Source organism: Pleurodeles waltl, chromosome 5 (genome assembly GCF_031143425.1).
Source record: "Pleurodeles waltl isolate 20211129_DDA chromosome 5, aPleWal1.hap1.20221129, whole genome shotgun sequence".
In the NCBI taxonomy this organism is placed as follows: domain Eukaryota; kingdom Metazoa; phylum Chordata; class Amphibia; order Caudata; family Salamandridae; genus Pleurodeles; species Pleurodeles waltl.
The window spans coordinates 388,000,264-388,024,274 of NC_090444.1; the positions used below are offsets into that span (position 1 = coordinate 388,000,264).

General features: G+C 44.4%; 1 protein-coding gene across 2 annotated transcripts in view; it reads right to left on the minus strand.

The window, feature by feature from the left end:
• The window catches only part of PLCB1 (phospholipase C beta 1), a 2,042,221-nt gene that overhangs the window by 660,757 nt on the left and 1,357,453 nt on the right, over positions 1-24,011 (minus strand). For both annotated transcript variants that reach the window (XM_069234146.1, XM_069234145.1), the window contains exon 14: positions 20,762-20,939. In XM_069234146.1, the coding sequence (XP_069090247.1) occupies positions 20,762-20,939 (178 nt within the window). The remainder of the gene's footprint in view (positions 1-20,761; positions 20,940-24,011) is intronic.

The window sequence follows — 24,011 nt, forward strand, 5'->3', positions numbered from 1 at the left end:
TGTCACTCAATTCAGCACAACCTTTTTGGCCCTAAGGTAACTATAACACGCACCATCACCATGCACAGTTATCTCATCAATACTTCTACAGCAAATATTACATTGATTTTATCAATCATGTTATCAAAGATGCCATGAGTGTTGTATTATGTGGGGTAATTAGTGGTGCATAGTGAAGGTGTGTGTTAGGTATGCCAGGTAGTTATTATTAGGACCTACCTTCCAAAAGAGAAGTGTTTTTTGTTTTGCCAATAGCTTTGGTGCCATTTGATGAATCTTCACAAAATTTTCAAAACTAGTACGCCACTCACTTCACCTGCTGTCCCTAACATTTCAGGGTGATTCGTAAGGGGGGAGTCAAGAAAAAGGGAGGGGTCCCAAAATGTATTTCTCATAAGGTCTTTAGACATGACTACACCCTGAACCACTAGACAGAATTACACCACATATGGCAGAAAGGTAGATCTTGGTGTGCAGATTGTGCTTTTTGTGATTTGGTGTAAATCCATTCAGTAGTTTAAGAGATATTCAAGGGAAAAGAAATTTGTAAATCTAGGGATGTGGACCCTCTGTGGTTCCACCAGGACGGATTCACAAATCTGCATGCCAAAGAAAGGCCATGATTGGCTGGCAGCAACCTGAAAGAAAAGTTGCAGCCACCATTTTGTTTACCCCGCGTGAGGTTGGCAGCGCACAGGGTGTTGGCCGCAACAGGCCCTGTGGCCAACTGCCTGCTAGGAGTACATATGGTGGATCTCCCTTCGCTCTAAAGGCCATAGACCATATACTTACATATTTTTCCAGCCCTTCCCATTAAAGTTTCATTTTGTGGATCATTTCCTCAATGTATATACACAATATTAAAGCCTTCATCCAACATGATATCAATCAATGCCTTTTGATTATATTTAAGGCTGACCTTCATGCAGCAAAGACAATCTATTTGCACCTTGATGTGATACGCTTCTTTTAGTTTATGGAACAGGGGTTAGGGGGTTTCAGGGACAAACAAGCAAATCATCAGTGTGATTTGATGCAAACCAATTAATCTGACCAGGCTCTGTGTGAAACCAGGTGCAAACATGGCCACAAGCAAAATGCTGTGTATTGCACCTACGCGTAATGTTTGTGATTTATGCAAAATAACATATTACACGCAGTTTACCCTTGCACACTAGAATGTGTACTGAGGTTGTACTAGAGAACTCATCCCGTGAAAGGCACAACTAACACGTCTATGAGCCATATCTCAAGGGTGAACATCGTGCCTGTGCCACCAATGACATCATCAACAGATGACCCTTTATAAGTTGGTGGTGCACAATTTTTACCTTTCATTTAATGCAGCGCACCAGTGTTTCACACGGTACTCCTTACGTGAGGGTCAGTAAATGCAGGCCTCTGTTTCATAATCTTCAAAACTTTGTCTCGGCAATAAATCAGCAAATTAACAAGATTATTATCTTGTCAGGTGATCCAATATAAATATAAATGGCCAAACATTCAGATAATGAATACCTTTATAAAGGCCCAACTACACTCCAAACCTCAAAGTGCAAAATCTTACCAATCGTATACAATGAACAAATTGAGCATAAATAAAACATATGAAATTAAAATATAATAGACAGCCAATTGTGTTTAGCTCAAATAATTCTACACTGTGTCCAAGACCTGTATATGCTCACATGTTTATTTTACATATGTTTACATGTTACATTCTAGAGTAAAGAACGACGAGAGATAAATTGCTTTCAGTAATTGTCATACCACGATATATCCAGCAGGGAGGACTATAAGACAAGCGATATTGCATTTATACTTCCAGTAGTACTGTGAGCCGGGCATTCTTTTCTGAATAGTCCTTAAAGAACAACACACATCAATGTCCCTTCCATAATGTTATTCTAAATCACTGTTCAAACCGCACATGTTTCCACACCACCTTTTCCTGTGATTTAAGTGATGAAACCTTACTTAAAAAGTTTACGGAGTTTAGGGAAATTCTTAAGACTCCTGAACATGTTGAGTTTGCAGTTTCTGGTTGATCTTTCACAAAAAGAGTGCGGCGAATGTGCTTTATTTGCACAAGTGCTAGTTTTGTAGAAATGTAAATTCACTAAGGTTCACTCATATTCCCTCATGAAATGGTATTCAAGGGTTTGCAAGCTACTGGTTTTCCTGACTTGGGGTAGAACGATTGAAACATTGGTATCACCATCCCAATTGTGGGAGGAAATTATATAAAGAGAAATGCTGATTAATAATAATATGAATTTAAAATTACTGTGAGAGTATTAGTTACCCTACACGTGCTTTTTAGCTTGCTGAATGCTTTACTCTAGGAAAGCTCCACCCATAACAAAGAACTGATTTTTTAAATCATCAAATAAATGGTCACTGTATTTTATTCAAAAAGTGTTCTTGGATTGATTGTAGTTACTTTGAATTTGTATCAGTTGGGACAGACTCATTGTGTAGTGGCTGAATGAGTATGTGTGAGTATGTATGAGTGCTTTAACAGGAGCAAAAAATACAGTGATGCATAATATTCACCCTGGGTTGCATCTAAGGTAATGGCATGGTTTTCGGCCATCACTTTCAATTCTGAATCCTTCACTCTGTACTTCTTTTGATATTCTTTATGAGCATGTCAACACATTCTGTATGAAACTCATCTGCTCCCTCCGTGCTGCTACTGTATTTGTAGATCTGGCTACAAACCAAATTGCACAATAGCTTATACACCAAACAACAGCATTTTATAGAGGTTTGCTTTGGGTCAGCACACTGCTGTCAATATTTTGGGTAACCCCACTTCTGACACCTCCTGAATTGTGTCTACTTCACACTTTGTAACAGCCTACAACATCCTTTGGATGCTTACATTTACTGCCATTAAAGTGACCATTAGTCGTTGGTTAAAAGCATTGGGGCAGATTTAAGTAAAGTGGCCTTGCACTAGGTGTACTAGGTTCAGCGCCACTTTCCTTTCACCCCTTAGTGCCCTCCTTACCGACACCATATGTGCGCCATATTTTAAATACTATGGTGCAGGGTAGGGTGAAATAGCATCATTTTGTATACACTATTGATGTACCCTGCAGCAGTAGCGCCAAAGTTTTGGTGTTACTCCTGAAGAGTACAGAGGGGCCCATTATAAGTAATGGGAGGCCCCTTTTAACGCCTGCTCAAGCGCTAAGTGCTAAGAGATTTCCTTGCACCATTTTTTCTGCCCCCCTAACAGGAGAACGTCCCCTTTGCATATGTTATGCCTGGCACAGGCATAATGTGGTGCAAGGGTTTACAAAGTAGATGCATTGCGCCACTTTGTAAATATAGCGTGTGGAAAATGCCACTCTAGCACTGCCTTAGTGTAAAACAAAATGACTCTATTGTGGCGCTAGGGACTCTTAAATTTGCCTCATTTTTTTTTCTGATGTATAAGTTATTCCTCACATGAACGCCATTCTTGCCTTGTAAAAGTACACACAAACATCCACTGCACACCCATAACTTCACCTCGAGCTCCGATCCCATCTCCTTCTCTTCCATAGTCTAAAGAATACAGGCGTGTACAGAAGCAATGTTTGTACTAATGCACAGAAACATGTGCATGCGTTTTTTCTCATGCATCAGCAGTTATGGGGTTTTGCTATGATTTTCCTATGCTTACATACATTGTCAGGCTTCTGGTGAAGGCTTAAATGTCTGTATTGTTAAGTAAATAGTCAGTGGCCTTTCAATGCTTCAGGCAACAGTCATATGCTTACTTGTGAAAGGTATGCTGCATTAACAAAAATAGACTGCAAAGTTAAATAGACATGAGTCATTCTTTATAATTACTGAGTCAGTAATCATCTGTGTATAGTGTCAATGTGATTTTAAAAGTGTCAGTACTGTAGCGAGCTCAGCAATTCCATGACATAGCCTTTCATATACAGAAGTGTCATACATCAGAACAACATGTTGTCAAATGATTGTTTGCATTTTCAGCATCCTAATGGGCAAAGAGAGGTCAGGGAGCCACAGTGTGAATTGTTTTTGAATTATTGCACATTTGTTGCTCTTTCCCACAATTGTTTATCACGTTAGAATGAAGAATTAACAAAGTTGCATTGTGAATAATCAAATGTGATTGTAAGTGTTTGCCATATATTTCTGTTTATTGAAGCAGATTCTAACCATAAATAATTTGCTTTGCTTTTGGACCATTCTTTTTTGTATCTCTGTTGTGAGTGAGTCTCCCTAACAAAGACTCACCCACCCTAAACTATTGTTGAAAATGGATTTAACATACTGCCTGTGCCTAACATCTAAAAAAGGGTCAAACAGCTGTACAGAAGAGGTAAAAGGGCCTGAACAGGTTGTGTACGTACCCTCTTCACATGCATGTGCACAGGCTGAAAGAGGGACTGGGTGTCTGTAAGGAAATGCCTCCTTGGCATGGTTGCCCCCTGACTTTTTGCCTTTGCTGATGCTATGTTTACAATTGAAAGTGTGCTGAGGCCTGCTAACCAGGCCCCAGCACCAGTGTTCTTTCCCTAACCTGTACTTTTGTATCCACAATTGGCAGACCCTGGCATCCAGATAAGTCCCTTGTAACTGGTACTTCTAGTACCAAGGGCCCTGATGCCAAGGAAGGTCTCTAAGGGCTGCAGCATGTCTTATGCCACCCGGGAGACCTCTCACTCAGCACAGACACACTGCTTGCCAGCTTGTGTGTGCTAGTGAGGACAAAACGAGTAAGTCGACATGGCACTCCCCTCAGGGTGCCATGCCAGCCTCTCACTGCCTATGCAGTATAGGTAAGACACCCCTCTAGCAGGCCTTACAGCCCTAAGGCAGGGTGCACTATACCATAGGTGAGGGTACCAGTGCATGAGCATGGTACCCCTACAGTGTCTAAACAAAACCTTAGACATTGTAAGTGCAGGGTAGCCATAAGAGTATATGGTCTGGGAGTTTGTCAAACACGAACTCCACAGCACCATAATGGCTACACTGGAAACTGGGAAGTTTGGTATCAAACTTCTCAGCACAACAAATGCACACTGATGCCAGTGTACATTTTATTGTAAAATACACCCCAGAGGGCACCTTAGAGGGGCCCCCTGAAACTTAACCGACTATCTGTGTAGGCTGACTAGTTTTAGCAGCCTGCCACAAACCGAGACATGTTGCTGGCCCCATGGGGAGAGTGCCTTTGTCACTCTGAGGCCAGTAACAAAGCCTGCACTGGGTGGAGATGCTAACACCTCCCCCAGGCAGGAATTATCACACCTGGCGGCTCACCTCCTTTGTGCCAACCCAGCAGGACACTCCAGCTAGTGGAGTTGCCCGCCCCCTCCGGCCAGGCCCCACTTTTGGCGGCAAGGCCGGAGAAAATAATGAGAAAAACAAGGAGGAGTCACTGGCCAGTCAGGACAGCCCCTAAGGTGTCCTGAGCTGAAGTGACTCTAACTTTTAGAAATCCTCCATCTTGCAGATGGAGGATTCCCCCAATAGGGTTAGGATTGTGACCCCCTCCCCTTGGGAGGAGGCACAAAGAGGGTGTACCCACCCTCAGGGCTAGTAGCCATTGGCTACTAACCCCCCAGACCTAAACACGCCCTTAAATGTAGTATTTAAGGGCTACCCTGAACCCTAGAAAATTAGATTCCTGAAACTACAAGAAGAAGGACTGCCTAGCTGAAAAACCCCTGCAGAGGAAGACCAGAAGACGACAACTGCCTTGGCTCCAGAAACTCACCGGCCTGTCTCCTGCCTTCCAAAGATCCTGCTCCAGCGACGCCTTCCAAAGGGACCAGCGACCTCGACATCCTCTGAGGACTGCCCCTGCTTCGAAAAGACAAGAAACTCCCGAGGACAGCGGACCTGCTCCAAGAAAAGCTGCAACTTTGTTTCCAGCAGCTTTAAAGAACCCTGCAAGCTCCCCGCAAGAAGCGTGAGACTTGCAACACTGCACCCGGCGACCCCGACTCGGCTGGTGGCGATCCAACACCTCAGGAAGGACCCCAGGACTACTCTAAGACTGTGAGTACAAAAACCTGTCCCCCCTGAGCCCCCACAGCGCCGCCTGCAGAGGGAATCCCGAGGCTTCCCCTGACCGCGACTCTTTGAATCCTAAGTCCCGACACCTGGGAGAGACCCTGCACCCGCAGCCCTCAGGACCTGAAGGACCGGACTTTCACTGGAGGAGTGACCCCCAGGAGTCCCTCTCCCTTGATCAAGTGGAGGTTTCCCCGAGGAACCCCCCCCTTGCCTGCCTGCAGCGCTGAAGAGATCCCGAGATCTCTCATAGACTAACATTGCGAACCCGACGCTTGTTTCTACACTGCACCCGGCCGCCCCCGCGCCGCTGAGGGTGAGATTTCTGTGTGGGCTTGTGTCCCCCCCGGTGCCCTACAAAACCCCCCTGGTCTGCCCTCCGAAGACGCGGGTACTTACCTGCAAGCAGACCGGAACCGGGGCACCCCCTTCTCTCCATTCTAGCCTATGTGTTTTGGGCACCACTTTGAACTCTGCACCTGACCGGCCCTGAGCTGCTGGTGTGGTGACTTTGGGGTTGCTCTGAACCCCCAACGGTGGGCTACCTTGGACCAAGAACTAAGCCCTGTAAGTGTCTTACTTACCTGGTTAACCTAACAAATACTTACCTCCCCTAGGAACTGTGAAAATTGCACTGTGTCCACTTTTAAAACAGCTATTTGGGAATAACTTGAAAAGTATACATGCAATTTTGATGATTTGAAGTTCCTAAAGTACTTACCTGCAATACCTTTCGAATGAGATATTACATGTAGAATTTGAACCTGTGGTTCTTAAAATAAACTAAGAAAATATATTTTTCTATACAAAAACCTATTGGCTGGATTTGTCTCTGAGTGTGTGTACCTCATTTATTGTCTATGTGTATGTACAACAAATGCTTAACACTACTCCTTGGATAAGCCTACTGCTCGACCACACTACCACAAAATAGAGCATTAGTATTATCTATTTTTACCACTATTTTACCTCTAAGGGGAACCCTTGGACTCTGTGCATGCTATTCCTTACTTTGAAATAGCACATACAGAGCCAACTTCCTACATTGGTGGATCAGCGGTGGGGTACAAGACTTTGCATTTGCTGGACTACTCAGCCAATACCTGATCACACGACAAATTCCAAAATTGTCATTAGAAATTCATTTTTGCAATTTGAAATTTTTCTAAATTCTTAAAAGTCCTGCTAGGGACTTGTGTGTTAAGTCCCTGTTTAGCATTGTCTTTTAGAGTTAAAAGTTTGTTAAAAGTTTGAAATTAGATTCTAGAAACAGTTTTAGATTCTTTAAAAAGTCTTCCAACTCTTAGCAAAATAATGTCTGATACAGAGATGAATGTGGTGGAACTCGACACCACACCTTACCTCCATCTTAAGATGAGGGAGCTAAGGTCTCTCTGTAATATCAAAAAAATAACCATTGGCTCCAGACCTACCAAAATTCAGCTCCAGGAGCTGTTGGCAGAGTTTGAAAAAGCCAACCCCTCTGATGATGACCTCACAGAGGAAGAAATTAGTGACTTGGAGGCCAATGTCCCTCCTCCAGTCCTAAATAGGGAGAACAGGACCCCTCAAGTCCTGTCTCCAACTGTGTTAGTCAGAAATAGTGAGTCCCTCACAGGAGGGTCCCACATTTCTGAAATCACTGAGGATGCTCTCAGTGAAGATGACCTCCTGTTAGCCAGGATGGCCAAAAGATTGGCTTTAGAGAGACAGCTCCTAGCCATAGAAAGGGAAAGACAAGAGATGGGCCTAGGACCCATCAATGGTGGCAGCAATATAAATAGGGTCAGAGATTCTCCTGACATGTTAAAAATCCCCAAAGGGATTGTGACAAAATATGAAGATGGTGATGACATCACCAAGTGGTTCACAGCTTTTGAGAGGGCTTGTGTAACCAGAAAAGTGAACAGATCTCACTGGGGTGCTCTCCTTTGGGAAATGTTCACTGGAAAGTGTAGGGATAGACTCCTCACACTCTCTGGAAAAGATGCAGAATCTTATGACCTCATGAAGGGTACCCTGATTGAGGGCTTTGGATTCTCCACTGAGGAGTACAGGATTAGGTTCAGGGGGGCTCAAAAATCCTCGAGCCAGACCTGGGTTGACTTTGTTGACTACTCAGTGAAAACACTAGATGGTTGGATTCAAGGCAGTGGTGTAAGTAATTATGATGGGCTGTACAATTTATTTGTGAAAGAACACCTGTTAAGTAATTGTTTCAATGATAAACTGCATCAGCATCTGGTAGACCTAGGACCAATTTCTCCCCAAGAATTGGGAAAGAAGGCGGACCATTGGGTCAAGACAAGGGTGTCCAAGACTTCAACAGGGGGTGACCAAAAGAAAGGGGTCACAAAGACTCCCCAGGGGAAGGGTGATGAGACAACCAAAACTAAAAATAGTAAAGAGTCTTCTACAGGCCCCCAAAAACCTGCACAGGAGGGTGGGCCCAGAGCCTCTTCACAAAACAATGGGTACAAGGGTAAAAACTTTGATCCCAAAAAGGCCTGGTGTCATAGCTGTAAACAGCATGGACACCAAACTGGAGACAAGGCCTGTCCCAAGAAAGGTTCCACTCCAAACTCCCATCCAGGTAACACTGGTATGGCTAGTCTCCAAGTGGGATCAACAGTGTGCCCAGAGCAAATCAGGGTCCACACTGAAGCTATTCTAGTTTCTGAGGGTGGGGTGGATTTAGCCACACTAGCTGTCTGGCCGCCTAACATGCAAAAATACAGACAGCAACTCTTAATTAATGGGACTAGAATAGAGGGCCTGAGGGATACAGGTGCCAGTGTCACCATGGTGACAAAGAAACTGGTTTCCCCTGGCCAATACCTGACTGGAAAAACTTACACAGTCACCAACGCTGACAATCAGAGAAAAGTACATCCCATGGCAATGGTTACTTTAGAATGGGGAGGGGTCAATGGCCTGAAACAGGTGGTGGTCTCCTCAAATATCCCAGTGGACTGTCTGCTTGGAAATGACCTGGAGTCCTCAGCATGGGCTGAGGTAGAACTAAAAACCCATGCAGCAATGCTGGGTATCCCTGAACTGGTGTGTGTGAAAACAAGAGCACAGTGCAAGGCACAGGGTGAACAAGTAGAGCTGGAGTCTGGAAGAATGGCCCAGCCTACCAAGAGAACAGGAAAGTCAGTTGGGAAGCAACCTGCAACACAGCAAAAGAAAGGGAACCTCTCTTCTCAGGAAGAAGTTCTGCCCTCTGAGGGAACTGAGCCTTTGGAGCTTGAACCTTACCAGGTTGAGCTCTTGGGCCCAGGGGGACCCTCAAGGGAGGAGCTGTGTAAGGGACAAGAAACCTGTCCCTCTCTTGAAGGCCTTAGGCAGCAAGCTGCTGAAGAGTCCAAAGGCAAGAAAAATGGAACGCATAGGGTCTATTGGGAAGATGGACTCCTGTACACTGAGGCCAGAGACCCCAAACCTGGTGCCACTAGGAGAGTGGTAGTGCCTCAGCTGTTCAGGAAGTTCATCCTAACATTGGCCCATGACATTCCCCTTGCTGGACATTTGGGACAAACCAAGACGTGGGAGAGGTTAGTCAACCACTTCTACTGGCCCAATATGTCCAACATGGTTAAGGAGTTTTGCCTCTCCTGCCCCACCTGTCAGGCCAGTGGTAAGACAGGTGGGCATCCAAAGGCCCCCCTCATTCCACTTCCAGTGGTGGGGGTTCCCTTTGAAAGAGTGGGTGTGGACATAGTTGGTCCACTAGAACCTCCCACAGCCTCAGGAAATATGTATATCCTGGTAGTAGTGGATCATGCTACCAGGTATCCTGAAGCTATTCCCCTTAGGTCGACTACTGCCCCTGCAGTAGCCAAGGCCCTCATTGGTATCTTTACCAGAGTGGGTTTCCCTAAGGAGGTGGTGTCTGACAGAGGTACCAACTTCATGTCAGCATACCTAAAGCACATGTGGAATGAGTGTGGAGTGACTTATAAATTCACTACACCATACCATCCACAAACTAATGGCTTGGTTGAGAGATTCAACAAGACATTAAAAGGCATGATCATGGGGCTCCCAGAAAAGCTCAAAAGGAGATGGGATGTCCTCTTGCCATGTCTGCTTTTCGCTTACAGAGAGGTGCCACAGAAGGGAGTAGGGTTCTCACCCTTTGAACTTCTGTTTGGTCATCCTGTAAGGGGACCACTTGCTCTTGTTAAAGAAGGCTGGGAGAGACCTCTCCATGAGCCAAAACAAGACATAGTGGACTATGTACTTGGCCTTCGCTCTAGAATGGCAGAGTACATGGAAAAGGCAACCAAAAACCTTGAGGCCAGCCAACAGCTCCAGAAGTTTTGGTATGACCAAAAGGCTGCACTGGTTGAGTTCCAACCAGGGCAGAAAGTCTGGGTTCTGGAGCCTGTGGCTCCCAGGGCACTCCAGGACAAATGGAGTGGCCCTTACCCAGTGCTAGAAAGGAAGAGTCAGGTCACCTACCTGGTGGACCTGGGCACAAGCAGGAGCCCCAAGAGGGTGATCCATGTGAACCGCCTTAAGCTCTTCCATGACAGGGCTGATGTGAATCTGTTGATGGTAACAGATGAGGATCAGGAGGCAGAGAGTGAACCTCTCCCTGATCTTCTGTCATCAGACCCAAAAGATGGCACAGTAGATGGAGTGATCTACTCAGACACCCTCTCTGGCCAACAGCAAGCTGATTGTAGGAGAGTCCTACAACAGTTTCCTGAACTCTTCTCCTTAACCCCTGGTCAGACACACCTGTGTACCCATGATGTGGACACAGGAGACAGCATGCCTGTCAAAAACAAAATCTTTAGACAGTCTGACCATGTTAAGGAAAGCATCAAGGTGGAAGTCCACAAGATGCTGGAATTGGGAGTAATTGAGCGCTCTGACAGCCCCTGGGCTAGCCCAGTGGTCTTAGTCCCCAAACCTCACACCAAAGAAGGAAAGAAAGAGATGAGGTTTTGTGTGGACTACAGAGGGCTCAATTCTGTCACCAAGACAGATGCTCATCCAATTCCAAGAGCTGATGAGCTCATTGATAAATTAGGTGCTGCCAAATTTCTAAGTACCTTTGACTTGACAGCAGGGTACTGGCAAATAAAAATGGCACCTGGAGCAAAAGAAAAGACAGCATTCTCCACACCTGATGGGCATTATCAGTTTACTGTTATGCCCTTTGGTTTAAAGAATGCCCCTGCCACCTTCCAAAGGTTGGTGAATCAAGTCCTTGCTGGCTTGGAGTCCTTTAGCACAGCTTATCTTGATGATATTGCTGTCTTTAGCTCCACCTGGCAGGATCACCTGGTCCACCTGAAGAAGGTTTTGAAGGCTCTGCAATCTGCAGGCCTCTCTATCAAGGCATCCAAATGCCAGATAGGGCAGGGAACTGTGGTTTACTTGGGACACCTTGTAGGTGGAGGCCAAGTTCAGCCACTCCAACCCAAGATCCAGACTATTCTGGACTGGGTAGCTCCAAAAACCCAGACTCAAGTCAGGGCATTCCTTGGCTTGACTGGGTATTACAGGAGGTTTGTGAAGGGATATGGATCCATTGTGACAGCCCTCACTGAACTCACCTCCAAGAAAATGCCCAAGAAAGTGAACTGGACTGTGGAATGCCAACAGGCCTTTGACACCCTGAAACAAGCGATGTGCTCAGCACCAGTTCTAAAAGCTCCAGATTATTCTAAGCAGTTCATTGTGCAGACTGATGCCTCTGAACATGGGATAGGGGCAGTTTTGTCCCAAACAAATGATGATGGCCTTGACCAGCCTGTTGCTTTCATTAGCAGGAGGTTACTCCCCAGGGAGCAGCGTTGGAGTGCCATTGAGAGGGAGGCCTTTGCTGTGGTTTGGTCCCTGAAGAAGCTGAGACCATACCTCTTTGGGACTCACTTCCTAGTTCAAACTGACCACAGACCTCTCAAATGGCTGATGCAAATGAAAGGTGAAAATCCTAAACTGTTGAGGTGGTCCATCTCCCTACAGGGAATGGACTTTATAGTGGAACACAGACCTGGGACTGCCCATGCCAATGCAGATGGCCTTTCCAGGTTCTTCCACTTAGAAAATGAAGACTCTCTTGGGAAAGGTTAGTCTCATCCTCTTTCGTTTGGGGGGGGGGTTGTGTAAGGAAATGCCTCCTTGGCATGGTTGCCCCCTGACTTTTTGCCTTTGCTGATGCTATGTTTACAATTGAAAGTGTGCTGAGGCCTGCTAACCAGGCCCCAGCACCAGTGTTCTTCCCCTAACCTGTACTTTTGTATCCACAATTGGCAGACCCTGGCATCCAGATAAGTCCCTTGTAACTGGTACTTCTAGTACCAAGGGCCCTGATGCCAAGGAAGGTCTCTAAGGGCTGCAGCATGTCTTATGCCTCCCGGGAGACCTCTCACTCAGCACAGACACACTGCTTGCCAGCTTGTGTGTGCTAGTGAGGACAAAACGAGTAAGTCGACATGGCACTCCCCTCAGGGTGCCATGCCAGCCTCTCACTGCCTATGCAGTATAGGTAAGACACCCCTCTAGCAGGCCTTACAGCCCTAAGGCAGGGTGCACTATACCATAGGTGAGGGTACCAGTGCATGAGCATGGTACCCCTACAGTGTCTAAACAAAACCTTAGACATTGTAAGTGCAGGGTAGCCATAAGAGTATATGGTCTGGGAGTTTGTCAAACACGAACTCCACAGCACCATAATGGCTACACTGGAAACTGGGAAGTTTGGTATCAAACTTCTCAGCACAATAAATGCACACTGATGCCAGTGTACATTTTATTGTAAAATACACCCCAGAGGGCACCTTAGAGGTGCCCCCTGAAACTTAACCGACTATCTGTGTAGGCTGACTAGTTTTAGCAGCCTGCCACAAACCGAGACATGTTGCTGGCCCCATGGGGAGAGTGCCTTTGTCACTCTGAGGCCAGTAACAAAGCCTGCACTGGGTGGAGATGCTAACACCTCCCCCAGGCAGGAATTATCACACCTGGCGGTGAGCCTCAAAGGCTCACCTCCTTTGTGCCAACCCAGCAGGACACTCCAGCTAGTGGAGTTGCCCGCCCCCTCCGGCCAGGCCCCACTTTTGGCGGCAAGGCCGGAGAAAATAATGAGAAAAACAAGGAGGAGTCACTGGCCAGTCAGGACAGCCCCTAAGGTGTCCTGAGCTGAAGTGACTCTAACTTTTAGAAATCCTCCATCTTGCAGATGGAGGATTCCCCCAATAGGGTTAGGATTGTGACCCCCTCCCCTTGGGAGGAGGCACAAAGAGGGTGTACCCACCCTCAGGGCTAGTAGCCATTGGCTACTAACCCCCCAGACCTAAACACGCCCTTAAATGTAGTATTTAAGGGCTACCCTGAACCCTAGAAAATTAGATTCCTGAAACTACAAGAAGAAGGACTGCCTAGCTGAAAAACCCCTGCAGAGGAAGACCAGAAGACGACAACTGCCTTGGCTCCAGAAACTCACCGGCCTGTCTCCTGCCTTCCAAAGATCCTGCTCCAGCGACGCCTTCCAAAGGGACCAGCGACCTCGACATCCTCTGAGGACTGCCCCTGCTTCGAAAAGACAAGAAACTCCCGAGGACAGCAGACCTGCTCCAAGAAAAGCTGCAACTTTGTTTCCAGCAGCTTTAAAGAACCCTGCAAGCTCCCCGCAAGAAGCGTGAGACTTGCAACACTGCACCCGGCGACCCCGACTCGGCTGGTGGCGATCCAACACCTCAGGAGGGACCCCAGGACTACTCTAAGACTGTGAGTACAAAAACCTGTCCCCCCTGAGCCCCCACAGCGCCGCCTGCAGAGGGAATCCCGAGGCTTCCCCTGACCGCGACTCTTTGAATCCTAAGTCCCGACACCTGGGAGAGACCCTGCACCCGCAGCCCCCAGGACCTGAAGGACCGGACTTTCACTGGAGGAGTGACCCCCAGGAGTCCCTCTCCCTTGATCAAGTGGAGGTTTCCCCGAGGAACCCCCCCCTTGCCTGCCTGCAGCGCTGAAGAGATCCCGAGATCTCTCATAGACTAACATTGCGAACCCGACGCTTGTTTCTACACTGCACCCGGCCGCCCCCGCGCCGCTGAGGGTGAGATTTCTGTGTGGGCTTGTGTCCCCCCCGGTGCCCTACAAAACCCCCCTGGTCTGCCCTCCGAAGACGCGGGTACTTACCTGCAAGCAGACCGGAACCGGGGCACCCCCTTCTCTCCATTCTAGCCTATGTGTTTTGGGCACCACTTTGAACTCTGCACCTGACCGGCCCTGAGCTGCTGGTGTGGTGACTTTGGGGTTGCTCTGAACCCCCAACGGTGGGCTACCTTGGACCAAGAACTAAGCCCTGTAAGTGTCTTACTTACCTGGTTAACCTAACAAATACTTACCTCCCCTAGGAACTGTGAAAATTGCACTGTGTCCACTTTTAAAACAGCTATTTGGGAATAACTTGAAAAGTATACATGCAATTTTGATGATTTGAAGTTCCTAAAGTACTTACCTGCAATACCTTTCGAATGAGATATTACATGTAGAATTTGAACCTGTGGTTCTTAAAATAAACTAAGAAAAGATATTTTTCTATACAAAAACCTATTGGCTGGATTTGTCTCTGAGTGTGTGTACCTCATTTATTGTCTATGTGTATGTACAACAAATGCTTAACACTACTCCTTGGATAAGCCTACTGCTCGACCACACTACCACAAAATAGAGCATTAGTATTATCTATTTTTACCACTATTTTACCTCTAAGGGGAACCCTTGGACTCTGTGCATGCTATTCCTTACTTTGAAATAGCACATACAGAGCCAACTTCCTACAGTGTCTAACCCAGCCTTGCATCTGCTCATGGGTAGAATGGTGGCAGGTGGGGCACAGATTAATTATTTATGTCTGCAATTCTACTGGCAGTGCAGGATGACTGACAGAATACTAAGTGCCACCTGGAAGATCGTGTGAGCCCTGGGTGGTGAAAATGGAGAATCACACATTCCCCGCTGCAGGTTAGAGTTGAGAAGTTGCAGAATTGACCCAATGGTAGTCCTTAAGGAACTGGGACTTCTTCATTCTCCACTCCCAGTAGCTCTGGAACTCTCATATGGGGCAGAGCTCAAGGGGTGGAGGCCAATTCACAGACAGCCTGATAGTTGACCACTCTTTAGGTAGTTCCTCAATCCCATACCTCTCCATAGACTTGTTTTTTTATGTGCTAGTTAGAGTCATCACCACCTCCCAGTCTGGCAACCAAAATAGTGTGGCCGGTGTGTATGTTGTGTACTTCCTTGGATCAAACTCATGCCTCTGCATGCCTCACATCACAGACATGGGGCACATGGTGGCTAAATAGGTGCATAACACATTCAGGATTGATACTGCTCATTATATACGGTCACAGTCTTGTTCCTGTTTACTGTGGATGTGCCATGCTGCTGCTGGAATAATTAAAAAGAAGACAGGAATGTGAGCTTGGTCTGAGACATTTGAGGATCAATGGATATGGCATAACATACAAAAATAGTACCTTTTGCAGGAGATTGTAGGCTCTGTACATCAATTGCCCAAACACACAGTGAAGATCCCTTATTTCACCTTGAATAGCACTAGTTTTGGACAGCAGTGAAAATCATACACCAATGTCACCTGAGCACCCCCACCTCTTGCAGTGAGCATGCACTCTTTCTGTTCCTCACTGCCACATATTGAAGTCAAAGCACTACTGCCATCTTCTGAAATTGAATGTGACTGTCATTGTCAACTCTTCTTCGCAGGAAATCACCTTTGAGTATCTACTAAGAGAATTGACAGTTATCAAGGCAACTATGGGGTTGGTCTGAAGCGACATGGCAACAAAAGCCATGTAGATGAAGTCTCTACATCCTGAGCTGTCTTCCTTCCAAGCCTGACTTTATTCAACAGATACACAACTCATGGCTGTGGAGGACACCGAAGGTCAAATTAACTAAGGGACCTGACCTGGGTGAAGAATGATATAATCTGAAGAGTAATATGTTGATCTCAAGGATAGAAGCTGTAGAGAAAATGTCCAAGTTACAGGTCTACTGGAAGACCTTCAGGCTGATGAGGTACTAATTCCTAATCGTGTTTTTCTAGAGCATTTGAGAGAGCAAATCATATCCACAAAGTCTGAAACCCAAAGGCCTTTCATAATCTGTTTCTTTTGTCACAAACAGATCAAACAACTGACATATGTCCAGGAAGCAGAATGGCCCACTCCTGTATTAGAATCATAAAATCTATGTTGCTGCAGACTTCACACAAGAGACTAATATTTGAAGGGGGAAATGTCTGGCTCTGTCCTGCACTTCATACATGGAACATGTATAATAGCTACTTGAAGCTGCCACAATGATGGGTTAAGTATGAAGCTCATTTTATCAGCTATGGACACCTTACAGACTCCATCACAAGGAACTAGGGTGGACAACTACACTTGCAAAAGGTAGTGAGTTGAGGAATCTACACTATCTGAAAGGGAGAGGCAAGAAAGTGGCGACAAGGAGGTAGTAGACAAAATCTGAATCAGAGACAGTGATCGCAAAGGGGATAGAAAGGCATCCAGATCTTCACTTAAACTATTCATCCGACCCAACCCCAACAAATGACCTCTTTTCCCAGACTCTGCATTTGTCATCATGAGGAAAAGTATTTCTTCTACAATTCAGCACTTTGTGAACTGCTGCACCAATGTTTACCTTGATGACTTCCATCCAATGCAACCCTGCATGCTGACCCTCTGAGTTTCCTTCTTTCCTTCTAGTACACTGGTGACAGCAACTGGTCAATTCATTATCTTTTCAGTTATTCTCATGCCTCTTACTATTTATCAACATGTATGAAGTGCATGTTGATTGCCATGCAAATCTGCTATAGCAGTATGTTTTAATGTTTCACAGACGTTGTTAGCCTCTATTTCTGCCAATGGGACATTAGTGTCCTTTCTTATGCTTAATTGTTTGGTAAGAATGAGGTGGTGAGTCCCCTGAGGGGGATGCCCTCCTGTATAATGTAAGAAGGTTGGGTAGCGTATTTGCATTTTCACTACAGTTATGACAAGTATGAGAGGCCAATGCCTTGATTGTCCACCTTCTGGCTCCAGGCTATCACAGCATGCAACACCCTATCCCTTGGGTACCATTTCCCCTCTCTTTCATTGTCTTTCCATCCTTCACTTGTCCTATAAGGGCTCCTGTTGGGAGCCCTGTTGCAGACCTGCTGCTCAGCACTGTAACTCAGGATCAAGGGCGTTAGCAACTGGTGCAGCCTCCGGCTGCGGGCTATAAGGCTATATAGTAATTGTCCATTTCCCCATTGAAATCAGCACCTCTGGATTCATAGAGAACCGTAAACATGGAGTCTTGTACGACAACAGTATTGTCATTAACTATGGTTTCATCAGTGAAGAACAGAAGATAATATTTCACACGATGGAGGTAGTTCACCATTTTCTTTCATCAAATAGATTAGCAATAAATTCAACAATATGCATAAAAAAGCAGTCTAATGACCATGCAAAGTAACGTATATTCCCCAAAACTATTTTATAAATGTATTCAGCAGTAGCATTTGGGCTGATGTTACTTCTAAAGAGAGGCAGAAGCAGGAAGAACTGCAGCCAAACATCTATGAATCAACTTCATTTGTAACGCTAAACGTCCTTCCTGTTATTACCAACACTGTCCATGAGTGATCTGAACTGCTTTAGAATCATATGGTCGTTGAGGACCACCCAATGTTTGGATTTAAAGCCTCGCATTATTATCATGATATAATGGAGTGCCACTTTAAACTTGGCTTCTTGGGCACATTACTCATTGTTGCCTGTTGTGATGGGATGTGTTTGTTTTACATGCTGAGATATATCATTTGCTGGCACTTTTATATTAATGGTTATCTTAATGCCTAGTGCAAAGTGTTTTAGGTGTCAGCTTGGAACACTTGTAGAACAGATAGAAGGTACTTGGTGAGTATTGTCCACATCGTTCACACCTAGTACAGTGATCTATGCTCTCATCGCAAACTTCTGACAAATGGAAGTGGCGGAGGATGTGATATACAGGAGCACTGACTATATTCCACTCTACTGCACGTTACAATGACATGTTTCTATAGTTATTTCCCATAACGTCACTATTGTTTGACGCAGGCCCTTTCAAGGTGTGTGATCAAGATATGTTTCATTGGAACCTCATTGGCAAACCAGTTAGGACTGAATTTGGAAGTAATTGTTGTATGGTGAAATAAAATCTATATTTGGTTGCGAAAGTTGTTTTCAACGATTCTGAAGCCCTTTGCAAATATTTCAATTAATAAAAAAAAGAAGATAAAAGGCAGATTTTAAACCTAACTGCTGTAAAAACATCCTTTAATTCTTAATACAAAAGAAAAGTCATATTTATGCTTTTCTTTTTGTAACCAATTATTCTGCAGAAAGAACAGAAACTCTTGCTAAGAGTAATTAATGTATTATGCTTGGGCGTTGATTAATGTACTGTTCTGTTGCGTAGAGGGACCTTCACATCATTTTAGTGATTATCTAGAGCCAGCTACATTTTGTTAATTATAGAATTTGTGATATGACACATCACACATTTTTTTATGATTATCTAAAGCCACCTCTGTTTTGTTCCATTGCTATACGGCACTAGGGGACATAGGACTACTGTGACTATTGCTACAGTTTCTGGCTGCCATTGCTGTACCTTTATTGTGTAGTTGTGAGTCTAGAATGCCAGAACAGGAAAATAAAAAGCAGGACCCAGAATTACTGTGCCAGATTTGGCATGCTTAGTGCAGACTCCGGGCGTGTTTCCAAAAACTCAGGGGGAGACACTGATTGCGAGTCCACACCTGGTGAATTGAGAAATAGAGTGTCTTGAATCGCAATACTGCTCTGCCTGACTCAAAACTAGGCTATAATGGCCAAATTTAAGAAGGGGCTAGCACCACCTAGGGCCACATTAGCGTCATTTGTTTTACGTTAATATGGCGTTAGGTTGGCAAAAACGCTGTGCCAAATTTACAAAGTGGCGTAATGCACACATTGCACTACTTTGGAAACCCATGCGCCACATTATGCCTTGCAAGGGGAGGGGGGTGTTCCTCCGTTAGGAGGCCCAGAAAAATAAGATTCCACTGCGTCATTTTTAGCACCTGCTCAGCGCATACGCTAAATTGAAGCACACCATTGTTTATAATAGGACGCTATGTACTTTGCAGGATTAGCACCAAAGTTTTTGCCGCTAATCCTGCAAAGTACCACAATAGCATCAGAAATGATGATGCTATTGATACTAACATGCGCCATGGTGTGCTGTATCATTAATACGGCGCACACATGGTGGCGTTAGGGGGGGGACAATGGGGCGCAAGAAAAGTGGAGCTTCATGTAATGAAGCACCACTTTTCCTAAATCTGGTCCTTAGTATCTCGGGGGCTCATTTGGAGTGTGATAAGACAGGGCAAATGCCATGAAATGTAGGTTTTTCTTATTCTACCACATTCATGGGCTCCCTCATAATTTAGAGTTAGGAGAATGAGTATGGTTTCTGATGGGGCAACCAACAACCATCCTTTGTCTTGGAAACCCATAGTCTAGGGCATATTTATTGCAGGGATTCCGGCCCTAGATCGTTGCTCTATTTGGTACAGGCCTTTAGATGCTTATTTTTCATTCTGAGTAAAAATCAATAATGATCCCCACATGCTGGATAAAACTCCTAGCCTGGCACAGGCAACGCTGTTTTGTTTCACAGAAATAATTTCTCACTTTGGGGCAGTGCCTAATTTGTCAATAAAAACATGCCAGTCCCCAAAGCTCTTTTCTGAAATGCACAGCTGCTGCATTTAATTGAGGAACACAGAATGCTGAGGCAGCGTAATCTTTAAGCCATCTCAGGCCTCATTAATTCATTTACAGCCACTCCCTGCCCCTTCAGCTCACTCTTGCAGCTTTCTTCTTTCTCTCTTTGTGGTCCTTCTCCATCTTTCTTTGCTCTGTTTTTCCTATGTGTGTCTTTTGCTTGCAGTAAATGCCTGATGCAGAAAACTAAGTGCCGACCCTCAAAATTAAGTGCTGGTGCCCCGCACTGGCTCAAAATATGAAAAACAGTGTTGAGCCCAGCATTCACCTTTTTAACAAAAAAGTTTCCGTTGTCTTAATGGGAGAACTTTTGGTGAATATTCCCCACCGGAACATGATCAAAGAGATAACCCAAAATATACTCCTACCGACACTGATTACTGAATGGCATTAATGCTTAATCAACAGATGTTAAAGGTTTATAGGTTAAGAGGTGTAAGAAACTGTCACTCTGATGTAGAGTTATTCTAAATTTTGCCAGAGTTTGCACAGGTAGCGTATTGCTATATAGAAATAAATACTATGAATTAATTTAAAGTAAGTATTCATGAATGACTCACTGGATTCCTCATAGACACATTAATAAACAGCAATTAAACCACCGTGGACATTCCTCCAGAAAGAAAAAAAAATAGGTGACAAATAGAGTGATTCTGGTAACTGCAAGAAGTCTGCCTCTTACGTTGTTGAGCTAACAATTGATAACAACAACATAATAAAATTGGCTGCCATGACAAACCACGTGATAGCACAAAGATCTCTAGGCACCATAGGTCGTTTAAAGGAGTTAATGCTGGGTTTACTGCTGGGTGTAAAAAAAGCCTAATGTACACACTGCTCACCTGCTCCAGGAGAGGAAGGCTCAAACACACTAGACGAGTCACTGAAGGTGTTGGATGCCTGCTCGGATAGCTTTTTCTTAGAACTCCCCTCTGAAGACTTATGTGATTTCTTCTTGTTTTTCACAAGGATTTTAAACTGTAAGTCCATGGGACTTGGCAGCGGAACTCCAGATTCGAGCTTTGATTGAAAAAAAATATTTGTCACGTTCTCATATTTCATTTTTTTTTAAATATTGCTTTTAACAGTTTACACAGCATACCCACAAAGTTAAAGGTCAATTTATGCATATAAGAAAACAGTCACACAGATATAATCAATCAAAGCAAAACAGCGACAAACATATGCGATTTAAAAAATTTAAAATTAGTTTCAAAACCGTAAGTTAACATTAACTAGGATACTACCACTGGGCATTAAGAGAAAAAGTAATCTTTACAAGAGCAATATGTGTTTAAAGGTGGTTAAACTAAAGGTAACCTAGACGTTTACTGTTGACTTTTTTGTACATTTGGTAACGTGTGGATCCCAAAAATGTACAGAGAACAGGAGATTTGAAAGATTCAACCCAAACATGTGGCATTTTGATTTATCTGGGGAAACCATAAGCAATGCTTACTGAAAATGTACTGTCAAAAGGATGACATATTCTATCTGTTAGATGGTACAGAAATTAGCCGTGGAGGATTGAAGTCCCCAGTGATATAATAAATCCCACTTCACTCACAGACCGTGTGTAAAGGCCACTAACCGAATACATTCAATTAATTATGAACTCAGCAGAATAATCAATGCTTGTCTAACTGCACAGCCCTCTTCAAGAAGCAAGGCCGCCGCTTAATGTTTGGCACATAAACTGTTACATAAAGATACCACATCCTGGGATTTTAATGAAAACCTAAGCAATACTCAACAATATGGAGCTGATTCACAGTCCAGGTGTAGGTTACAATTACCAATAAAAAACTCTCTGTGGGTGCAAAACCGGAGTATTCTTGCAAATGACACCTGGAGCATGTGCGTTTTAGACATTCTACGGAGAATTCGAATAATGAAACAATAAACATTTAGCAACTACATGCACATGACCACCTTTGTTTGATTCTCAAACTTATTGAGTTGTATATAGTTATATAGGGTTGTATCACTCGTGGTTGTAAAAAGTAGCAGAGAAAGAAGAAAACAGGGATTAATAATTTTTATCCTTCATAGTTTTTGTAGCCTTTGCTCATGATGCCTTTAGTGTCCGGTCTGTTCAACTATACACAGGGGACAGTCTACATCAGTGCTGGCCGGCAGATTTAGGGGGGAAGGGGTCTGGCCGGGAAGCACACTCACACATTATTTCACACACAGACACGCATGCACGCACGCACATCCATTAACAACACTCATCAAAATTCAAACATACACGCACGCACCAAACATTCATTTAAAAAGATCTTACACACACACACTTACCTTCAGCCTTGGAGGTCCCAGGAGGGTTGGGACTACTGCCTTCCCTCGCTGGCTGACCCTAGGTCAGCCAATGAGGGAAGACAGCAGTCCCAACTTCATCACAGGTGGGATGGGGTCAGTGAGACTGCTGATCCCACCCCACTCTGTGACTAGGTGTCACTGATTGACACTTGCCCTGGGCGCTTCAGGGCTTAAACCTGAAGCGCCCAGGTCGAAGTCAATGGATGACGCTTCCCTTGTCACCCAGGGGAGGGCCTCAAGGCACCTTTGCTGAGCCGAGCAGGTCACGCTCACAGGAGCTGTGACCTCTTCAGCCCAGCAAAGTTCAGCTCAGGCAGCCAGGAGTCTGTGCAAATCGAGCATGTATCGCTCCTGGCTGCCTGACCTGAACATGAAGAGTGTCTGTCAGGCTGACCTTTGATGAGGGGCAAAAGGTGGGGGGCATGGCCCCTCCGCCCCAAAGGACGGGCCGCGCATGGTCCATATGTCATCTCAGTAGAATATGAAGTAAACTGCATAACTGTATATTGCATTCAATGACTCGGGCTTCACTATTTTCTAACATTTTCTAAAGGGAATAAAGGGAATATCTTAAAAATAATCATTCAGTATACTAATTTACTTTATTAAGTACGATTTCATTATGCTATGATTACCTCGCAAGAATCAGCAAACATATGTTGCTCAGACAAATGTACCAGAAGGGGGCGCAAGACTGCTGCAGATAACAAATTGAAACTCAGCATATTTAGAAGTTGCCGTATTTAATGCACAAAACGGGAAAAAATGACGTTCTGGGCTAAGTTTCAATGTTAGGGGGATTGATCTGCCAAATTTCAAAACCGCTGCTGTCAGTGTACACTTGTGTAGTCTTGAAAAAGCTCCACTATATGGAGTGAAACACGTGTTTGCTGGTTCGAGCAATAAATTACAATATAAAAAATATGAACTCGCTGAATGGAAAGAGTATTGGTTAAGATGTTTAGGGCTTGTCTAATCGAAATTAAGAACGACTCAATGAATGAAATGTGTGTTGTAAAATTCCACAGTTTCATGCAGTTTTACTCGAGATGAAATAAAGACTGACTGATATGAATACTTCTAGAATACTTCCAGAGTTCAATCACAGAACATCAGAACGAACTGAAGAGTTTGACACATATATACTGGGAATGAAAGATTATTTTCTTTCTAGTGCTATTAAGCGCCAATTAGTATAAACACGTATATCATTTTTAAAAAGTGAAATAATTGTAAGAAATGAACGAGTCGTGTGTGATTTTAGTTTCTGGGTTTTGGTTATGCTTCTGGTTAGAAAAAGTGCCCAAGCAGCATATGATTTATAAACATACAATCTTCGCATGTACATGGGTTCGAATTATCCATGCACATATTGTAAGCTCTTTTTGAGTGCCATAGTGTCTCATCAGTTCACATCAGTGTCAGAGTACCGACGAGGTGCACGCAAGACAAGTTAGATGTAAACCTGCAAAGTATTTACTTGTGGGCATTTGAAATGGTTTGGAAATTAATTTACTACACGTATTTGAGCACCCAGTTTACACCCACATTTATGTATCTAATATACGTAAGAACTTGGCCTGTACTCAAGGCAATGTCAGAGTTGTGGCAAGTTTCATGCAAGGCCAATTAGATATAGGCCTAAAAAAGAAGTCACATTTTGGCTTTTGGAATGGTTTGGAAATGTATTTGCTCCGTATATTTGATTGTTAATTTTACAATTTGATGCCACGTGGCATTTTAGGGAAATATAGCATGTTAGAAACAAAT